Here is a 9,844-nt window from a genome sequence, read left to right as displayed (position 1 = left end):
GCATTCTGACCGGAATCGACGTTGTTATGGTAGCCGGTAGGGAATGTTTACACCAAAAGGTGCCACTCATGCGCAGTCCGGCAGGCAGCTGCATCCCGAATCCTTGAACATCTTTTCTCCCTACTGCTGGTTGTTGTAGCCTTGAATGCGTTCGTTATTCTGAACACGTGTGCTAGAGCATTAGAACGCTCTTTTATTGCGAGGGGAGAATTTGGCCATTTCGTCAACGGGGAAGGAGGTGTTCCGATGTGCCCTTAGGATATTTGTTGCTGGAAACAATGTGGGAGGGATTGCTAGATTGTATTTGATTTCTATCAGTCTATCGTGATTGTGGGGTATTTGAAGCTATCGAAGGGTTAAGTCAAATAAGCATTTGTTATTGAATGTCGTTACAACTAGCCTTTGTTGCGAGTTGTATCATTGAATTTCAATGCATCCGTAGATAATCGTGAAAAAAACTTATTGAACTGAAGTAAAAGCACAAAAAAGCACCTTCCCATACCGGGAATCGAACCAGGGCCTTCCGGGTGAGAGCCGGATATCCTAACCACTAGACAATATGGGACTTGTACCTGCCTAGCGTTAGGTTGCGATCAGATCCCAGATTGATGTACACAAGGCACTGAACGTTAATATTCTTCTAACTATTAATAATTCAGCAGATTTTTATAATTTGAAAGTTGTTCTAAGCATAGTTTCGGAAAATAGAAAGCAGTAAAGCAACGCATTCATATATTGTTGTACTCGGGCATTTATTACAGTCTGTATGTTTTAACCAATTGATTTCAGTTACAATTGAATTTAGTTATCGATCATGATTTAGTTTTCTCTAATACAAATGATTTATATTTTTGCAAAATTCCCTTGCAAACACAAACAAATCTCTCTACTTCATACTGTATGACTGTACTGATTTAAACACAAGCCCGTTTTTAAATGCGTATTTGTAAAGAGCGTAAGTAAAACATATTATTTATTGACGTACTTTAATCATATTTGCCTTATCGTATCAATGTCATACACACACACGCACACACAATCTAATCCCGACGTTCTAGGCCCCATCGCCTTAGCCAAACATGTCCTCCCGGTCGGCCCCGTTACCATCGCCGCCCTCCTCCAGGCTCGAAAACAGCAAAAAGTGCGACGGACGGTGGATCTCGTGGTAGAACTCCTTCGGGTTGGCCAGCTGCAGCTCGTACTTCATGTTCGGATCGTGCCGCACGCCCATAAAGTTGTAGTTCCAGCTGCCCTGCGCCGGCACCATAAAGAACCCGAGGAACTTGTTCGACAGCAGCATCTGCACGCGCTCGTAGTGCGACGGCAGGTAGCCCTTCGGATTGTTGCCCTTGTCCGTGTTCTTGTGGCCCCACTCGTAGCCGGACGGTGTCAGCTTGTACGCCGTGAGCGAACAGGAGCCGGGCGTGAACGAGCACGTAATGATGATCGTCTTCTCCCCGTCCCAGGTCGGGTTCTCCGACATGATGCGCGCGTGCGTCGTAATGTCCTGGGGCGACAGCTGCGGCAGCTCGTTCGGCTGCGTGTGTATCCAGCCCAGCGGCTCCATGTCCTTCAGATACTGGTGGGCCGGCAGCGAGCTGGGCAGATTGATCTGCTGATGCGTGCCCCACTGCGGCGGCATCACAATGCACCGGATCTCCTTCACCTGCGGATTGTCCGGCGGGCTGACGCCGTACAGATAGCCGGCAATCTGGGCCCGCAGATCCGAGATGGTGACGAACTTCTTGAGCACATTCTTCGGCAGAATGTAGGTGTAGCCCGTCTCCTTGATGTCGTCCGAGCTGACGTAGATGTGGTTCGTGCGCAGGTGCAGGTTGGTGGCCGAGATCGCTCGCACTCGCCACTCCGTCTTCGAGCTGAAGGTGGTCGTCTCGTAGTTGCTCGTCGTGGAGGTAATGATCTCGTCGCCGTGCTTGTTCGTCGTGCGCGTCGTCGTTGCCGTTAGCTGGGACTGCTCCTTCGTCTGCTTCTCGATTTCGGCAATCTGCTGACGCTGGGCGGACGGGGCCGAGATCTCCATACCGAGAATGATGTCACGAATTTCCGACTGCGTGAGTGATGCCACGTTGACGTTGTTCTTCTTGCCGTAATCGGCGAGAATAAGGTCCTTCAGCTGAACCTCCACCTTGATCCACTCCTCATCGGTCAGCGTCGGCCAGATGTGATGCGCCTCGGTGATGGTGGTTTTGTCCGGCTTCTGGATCACCTTCGTGCGCTCCGTGTTGACGTGCAGTGCGCGAAGGATCAAAATCAAACGCGAGAACGCCGTGTAGGAGGAAATCGTCTTCAGCCAATCGTCGTACAGGTTGAACAGTACCATCTGCGGCTCGGTCGCCTTCAGGATCAGGTCGCCGAACTTCTCCACCTTCAGGCACGCCTGGAACGGTAGCTGCAGCTCCGAGCCCTTGATCACAATGTTCGGGAAGTCGAGCAGATGCACCTCGAGCGGATCCAACATGCCCTTGCGCGTCACGATGATCTGCTTCGGCTGCTCCTCGACCGGCAGCGAACGGATGAGGGCCGCCACTTCTTCCGCCGTCTTCCACTTGGCCAGCTGACCGAGACGCTTCTGCCCAGCCCACACCGACGTGTGGATAATCTTCAGGAACAGCTGTCCCGTGCGCGGATTGAAGATAAAGATCGCGCCGTTGATCGGTTTCGTGGTCAAGTTGCCCTCGAACGTCTTGTGAATTGTCACTCGGTACACGTTCGTGTCGTCCACGAACCAAATGATCTGGTTCGAGAACAGCTCGCCGTAGTTTTGCGAGCTCAGGTAAGGTTCGGTCGGTTCCGAGCTGTACAGCTGCAACGCCTTTCGGATGCGCTCGCGCAACACGTACAGCGCCGGGTTAGCCTTCATGATCTTGGCCATCGCCTGCTGGATCAGTGGCTTGCAGCCCGGGAACCAGTTACCGTACGCGCTGTGCAGATTGTAGGCCAGATCGATCGCAATCAGCACACCCGTTGGTGACGGATAGATCGACATGTTATCGGTCGTGTAGTCGAGGAACTTGGCTCGCGCATACCGCTCAATGTCGTGCGAATCGTAATCGCCCCAGCGCAGCTGCACATCAATCCAGAACTTTTGCGTTGTCGTGTTGTCCATCGTGTCCTTCGTATCGGCGAGCAGGGACGGGCGCGACACGTTCCACTTGTACGCCGGGAAGAGCAGAATGTCCGCGCACGACGAGTTCATCTTGTACGACTTGCGCGGATGGATCGTTTCCTTCTGCACCGTTTCAATCTCCAGCGCGTCCAGCTCCTGGTCGAACACCTGGCACAGATCCATCACGATCGACTCGTGAATCTTCTGCCACAAGTGAGCGCGGAAGATCTGGATCAGCGAAATCTTCAGCGTCGGGATTTTGCCGTGCATGAAAATGCCGGTCAGATCGAGCTGCACTTGGAAACCGACGTACACGTTGGCACGATTGATCGTCGGCGACCACCAGAGCGTGAAGCGACGGTTCGGAATCTGGTTCAAACCGGACCGCTGGGCGTTGGTGAGCTTCTTGTACTTCATTGACTCTTCGAAGCCGGACGCCTTCTCCCAGAACAAACCTTCCCAGGTGGGGAAGTACGTGCCCTTGAACAGCGTGTGCTCCAGGATGCCCTCCACACCGCCCAGCGCCTGTATCATGTCCGTGCGGTAGTTGTTCAAATTCCACAGCTTGCCGTCGTGGCGCTGATGCGTCCACCAGAACGGATTCTGCTTCAGCACCTGGTACTGCTTGAACTCCGTCCGGATGCGCCAGCCCTTGTCGTACGCGAGCGTGTGGCGATCCTTCTGGAACAGCGTGTTGATACGCGGAATACCCCGATCCCAGCTGTCCTCCAGATCTTCCAGCGTGAGGCGACGGTTCTGTGCGTTCGCCTCCTGGCGCTTCAGCGCGTACTCGGCCCACACACGCTGCGAATCGATAAACTCACTCTCCCACGGCTGAATGTAGCGGTACAGATTCGGAATCAGCTGATCCTCGTCGTGCGACATACCGGACCGGAAGTGCGTAATGCCCACATCGGTTTGCTTCGACCAGCGCAGATCCGACTGCGGGATAAGCACATGGCCCATACTCAACATGCCCAAACCACCCAGTTCCTTGGGCGTGTAGAACACGACGGGCGGGAAACGGGAGGGCATTTTCGAGTTCAATCCAATCTTGATACGCGTCTGGATTTTGTTCTCGCACTTCACCAGCAAATCCAGCAACTCCTGCGTGTTGACCACCGCTTCGCGGAAGTACGTCATCAGACCGATCAGCGCCGTGTTCCACTTGTTGACAATTTTCGTGAACGTCGTCGATCCCGATGCCATCAAAATCTGCCGCACGCGATTGTGGAACCGACTGAGCGACTCGTCATCCACGCGCAGGAAGCACTGGGCCGTACGTTCCTTCGTCACCTCGTTCTGCAAATTCCACACCCCATCGCGGTGCGTAAACTCGTCGTTCTGCGTACGGCACTTGGGCAGAATGCGACACTCAAACCCGGACATGTTGAACAGCAGGTTCGGATTGTCCTTCGAGTACACCGACACGAACGTATTGTCCCACTGCACCGTCGTAACGGAGCGCGGCAAACGGTTCTTAATATCCCAGAACACGGCACGCCCCAGATTGACGTCGTGCTTCATCAGCCGCATGCGAGCATCCCGCGGCCAGCACTTCTTGTTGTTGTAGCCCACAATGTTCTCGTTGTTCGGATCCGGATGCTCGGTGAGGTAGCGCTGGATCAGATCGCGCGCCTCCTCCGCCGTGAAGCGGAAGAAAATGTGAATCCGATCGACGTACCGGCAGTACAGCCGGATCGGGTGGCACGACTCCGTCGCCACGTCCTGGAACGTCAGGAAATCGTTCGGCATCTGCGGTGGACCGGCCATTTCGCTCGCCCGCTGCAAACCGAGCACGAGCAGATCCAGCACCAGCCCGTAGTACTGCGCTACAAACGAAGCGAACTGCAGGCCGCGTATGATACCGTAGCTGTTCGTGTGGTTCATGTCCTTGTAGTTGATCACGACATTGTTCTTGGCGGTCATGTAGTCGGCAATGTTGTGATCCACGATCAGGCGCAGCAGTCGATTCAGCAGCGTCAGATCGATCTTTTCGTACAGCTTCTCGAAGCGCGATTCGAGCAGCACGTTGCATTCGCCCTCCGAAACGTCCCACACATCCTGCAGATTGTTGATACCTGGCGACGGGGAAGTAATGCGAACATCAAGTTAATCGATTGTAATAGAAAAAGTTACCAAGTAATTGCAAATAGTTCAAGATTATTAACACGTTTTTCTTCCCAAGGTTGATCGATGTCAGTCGGAAACACCGCCAGCGTGAGGTTTGCAACAAGGGGATGAACTTAAACTATTAAATCTCATTGTCACAAAACACACACCGGCAATGTCCAATGCTCCACAGCCTGTTTTATCCTTTGTTTGTGGTATTTTTCCGAAAAAGGTGCTCTACCCACCTTGACACCATTTGTAGACGAGCAGTGGCGGTGGTTCCGTATCGCTCGGCTTAATCCATGGCGGGAACAGTCGTCGCTTATCGGCCTCGTACCACAGATACTGGTCGAGGTACGCATCGGTTATCTTCTCCAGTGGCTCTACATCATACACCGGAATCAGATGACTGTACAAGTCCATAAATTCAATTCCGGTCTGTAAAGAAAGGCATTAGACAGATGCATTACTACTACAACAGCTCTTCAACAACCGTCCCATCCGACAATTACCTCTTTAAATGCACGTTGCGTCAGCAGATGACGCTTAATTCTAGACAACGCTTCGTGCGGATTGTCGTACGCCTGTTCAATCAACCCGAGCTCTTCGCGCTGGCTCTGATTCAACCGTGACTTCACACTATACGCCTCCTTCAACCGTTCCAGTGCCAAAATGAGCAGCTTGGTATCGTGCTTGTACGACAGCGGCGGGAACGGAATCGGAGCAAATCGGCGCGATTCCAACCAGTGCACCGTGGTCGTGTAGATGGCCACCGCCTCCTCGGGCGAAATGTACGGACCGTCCTTCAGATAGTTGTGCTGCCGCTCCTGTTCCGCCTTCAGGTAGAGACGCGTCAGGCGGCCCAAGTTCTTCTTGCACACCGTCTTGTCCACCGTCGCACCGCGCCGTATACGCTCGCGGTTGTAGTGGGCCGTGTTGGTCCACCAGTCGGCCTTCATCTTCACGTACCGCAGGATCATGTTCTCGATCGGTATCGGCAAACCGGGCACCTTCCAGGGAATGTTCGCCTTCCAGCAGCGCCACGCCTCGGACAGATGCTGCAGGATCGTGCGGGCTTTGTTTTGCTTGATGCCTTCCGGCATCATGTCGACGATGTCGTGCATTACCGAGGCACGCAGCTCCAGATCGAAGTGGGACTCGACGCGCTGCTTTGTCACGGTCTTGGCGACACCCTTCGAGTGGCGACCCTCGAACTGACGCGAAAGCAAGTTACCCAGCCAGCGCTCCAGCAGCGGCGTAATGCCACGCATGAAGAACAGCCAAACGCGCCACCCCGGTGCCCAGAAACCGCATCCCGGACCCTTTCCGACGGGACCCTGCAACGAGAGGAGAGAGAAAAGCAAAGCAACAATCAGTTCACATTGCACAAAGAGTATACATTTTCCCAAATATTCTCCCTTACCGTATTGAAGCGGTAGTAGATGAGATGCTTCAGATCCTTGCACATTCGAATCTGTCTCATCAGCTTGTACTTGTACCGGTACATGCCCGTCAGCTGGCCAACGTGGGCGAAAATGTACTGCAGCCCATCGGCCAGCTGGAAAGCATCGACGTTGTTCAGCCGATACTGGACGTGCGAGTCAATGATCAGCTTGGTGAGGCGCAAAATTTCACGACACAAATGGAACGCATTGCCGAACCGAGACTTCTTGCGCTCCTTGGTGGTGAGCGTTTTCACCGGCTTCAGATTGAAGTTGTAATCCAAATGCAGATAGTTCAGGTTCTTGCGGTGAATCAGCAAGTTCAACATGTTGTAGCCCTGGCGGCACACCTGCAAACCCGCCTCGACCCAATCCAGCGTCGTAGTTTGAAAGAACTTGGTCGCCTTGAAGGAACGGAACAGGTAGCGCTTCTTTTGCGGTTTCGGTTTCCGGTGCTTCAGCGCGTTCAGTACGTAGTACTTCAGCAGCTTCTGGTAGCTGACGCGAACCTTCACCGGATGGCCCGGGGGGCAGTGCTCTTTGTACCACGTTTTCACCAGCGGAATGTCGATTGCTCGCCGGCACCGACCCGACCGCATGTTGAATGGGCGCGGCGCCCACAGCAGCGAAATGCCGTTGGCCGTGTTGTCGGTGTAGAGCGGCGTGTCCTGCAGGAACGGTTGCACCTCTTCCGGTAGGATGAACTCTTCATCGTCGTCCGGCAGGATTTCGATCGATTTCACCGCATGCCGATGGGCGATCGGATTGATCAGTGGATCGAAGTAGAAGGCGGGCAGATCGGGATCTTCCGTCTTGATGAACACCACGTTCGGGGTGTGATACCTTTATGGAACGAGCAGAGAAGAGCTACATTAGCCGAATGGTAATAATGCGCTTATTGATATGAAATGGGCAACCTATAAAATATGTTCATGGGCATTAGCGATCGCTTTAACAGCTTCGATCGAGCGATCAACATTGGCACCATAATACGAACGGGATAAAGAAAACGCTTTATAGTAGTAAGACAAATTCTAAGGACTTATTGCTCTACCACCGAACATTGATTGGCGCGTTCGTAAGAATCTTTCGTACGAACGTAACAGTAGATGGATGTTGAAAATCAGGTCATAGCTTAAAAAAGAATATAAAAACACCACAAAACTTACCATGAAAGATGCACAAAGTGGGGCATATTGTTGTACAGATAGGGGAATGCAATACGATACTCTGTACGAATCGGCTGGCGAATGATGATTTTGTTGATATCGTTGAACTCATTCCAATCCTCATCGCTAGCGGGGAGATGAATGTAGAAACAAACAAAAATCAACTAAATGCCTTTACGATAACCTTTTTCATCTCCAACTTACCCCACATTATGATCCTTAATGAGCGGCTCAAACTTTGGCCCACCGGGGATCGCCATGTTGAGCGCTTTAGCCGTGAAGAAGCTTTTCGGATCGAACAGGTAGAAGAAATTATCATCCACCAGATCGGTCAGCAGCTGATTGCCCAACCGGTACAGTGTGGCCATCTGTGGCAGCGTAAGGTTCCACTTCCGGTACGTCGACCCATTCACATGCGGTGTCCCAATCAGCGGCCGATGCTCGTAAAACCAATCGTACACACTGCCGTCTTCCTCCCCGTCCAGATCGATCTGAATCGCTTCCAGCGGCTCCACGTCCAGCACGTTGTCAGCGTAATCAAGTGGCGGCTCCTCGTCGTCAAATGGTGGGAAGCGCATTCGCTTGAAGTGCCGTCGATCGCGCTTTTCGCGACGCATCATGATCCACATCGTGCCCCACTGGGCAATGTACAGCGGTTCGATCACCCACGGAATCTCGTTCACGAACGTGATCGCACCGGTAATGTGGTACAGCACGGGAACGTCGCGAATCTGTTCCCACGGCATGGGCATGTTCTCCAGCAGCTTCATTACGGCGTGCGGCATGTACTTCAGCGCACCGAGATAGACACGCTTGTCGTGTCGGTACTTGCGACTCGTCATGTCACCGTGGTCGCGTATAATCTTGCGGATGTGCTCCGGCGGCATGTCCTCCTTTTGCGCATCCACAAACCCAAACTTGCGCTTTTCCGCGAACCGTTTTGTCTGCAGCTGTTGCCATTTTTGAGCTGCAAATGTAGAAGAGAGAGAGAGAGAGACGACGCTATTAAAAACATGCTCTTAACGTTCGATCATTTCGCAAATGAACCTTTCTCTTGCAGCTTTTCCTCCGTCAGCACCACATCCGGCTTCGGTGGCACGGGCGGTATGTGACCCATCGGCGGCATCTGCATCTGGTTCGCGGCCATCTGCTGGGCGTGCATGTGAGCCTGGGCATGCTGCTGATGTTGCTGCTGCGCCTGAGCCTGTGCCTGGGCTTGGGCCTGCTGCACCGCAAACACTTGCTGCTGGGCGGCCATCATTTGGGCCCACTGGTTGGGTGGTATCATGTATGGCGGGATCGCCATTTTGACCGGACCTATTGGCACACACACGGATGAGGGGAGGGAAAAAAACAATCAGCAAACAACAACACAGTATGTACAACAATTGGTTTACGAAAACTGTTTTCACGAGACAAGCCCCGTTTGGTGAGGTTGTGAAATTGGCCGCCATGATACGCTAGCGCTCCTCCGCACGCCCGGCGCAAACAAGCCACATTTTCACTCCATTTTTACGCCACTTTTCGAGCAGCTTGCGGGCAGAATTCATACTTACGTTGCTTCTTACTGCTAGAACTATGTTTATTCGGTTTTATTTGCCAGTTTTAAGAGGTAATTAAGGTAAAAAATTAAGATAAAGTTCCACACTACGCAGTCCGTGAGCTTTCCCTTGTCCAAGGTTGACACTTCTGCAAAATTCCCTTTGGGTTACAGAGGTGGATCGACGGCTTCGAATTCAACGATCTCGTTGCCAGCGCGGTCGAAATAAGACGGCGCTCTGGCAAAAATCGAACAAGACAAACAAACACGACCTTGTTTGAAAATAGCTGTGTTATCTGTTCCAAGTGTTTGTTTCTATTTAAATTAATAGTCGCTAGCTATAATTAATATAAACCAAATATATGCAATTCAGTTTTCTAGATTTGACAGCTCAAATCAGTGCAAAAATTGCACTTTTGCTAAAACAAAAAAATAATCCGCTTAATCCCCTGCA

The 9,844-nt window shown here is 52.3% G+C and overlaps 1 protein-coding gene and 1 non-coding gene across 2 annotated transcripts; both read right to left on the bottom strand.

Moving 5' to 3' along the window:
- Window positions 1-493: 493 nt before the first annotated feature.
- On the bottom strand, window positions 494-565 carry Trnae-cuc (transfer RNA glutamic acid (anticodon CUC)). Its single transcript has one exon. It is a non-coding gene; the product is annotated as a tRNA-Glu (tRNA).
- Window positions 566-733: 168 nt separating this feature from the next.
- LOC1270195 (pre-mRNA-processing-splicing factor 8) lies at window positions 734-9,567 on the bottom strand. The gene is made up of 8 exons (XM_061647102.1): window positions 9,407-9,567; window positions 8,898-9,167; window positions 8,055-8,817; window positions 7,851-7,976; window positions 6,663-7,524; window positions 5,752-6,576; window positions 5,485-5,677; window positions 734-5,208 (listed from the first exon to the last, which is right to left on the bottom strand). Exons 2-8 carry the CDS (start codon window positions 9,154-9,156, stop codon window positions 1,070-1,072), a joined length of 7,167 nt encoding a protein of 2,388 aa, XP_061503086.1. The 5' UTR covers window positions 9,157-9,167; window positions 9,407-9,567; the 3' UTR covers window positions 734-1,069.
- Window positions 9,568-9,844: the final 277 nt, after the last annotated feature.

Source organism: Anopheles gambiae, chromosome 2, assembly GCF_943734735.2.
Source record: "Anopheles gambiae chromosome 2, idAnoGambNW_F1_1, whole genome shotgun sequence".
Taxonomy (NCBI): Eukaryota; Metazoa; Arthropoda; class Insecta; order Diptera; family Culicidae; genus Anopheles; species Anopheles gambiae.
This window is presented reverse-complemented; position numbering and strand designations above follow the sequence as displayed.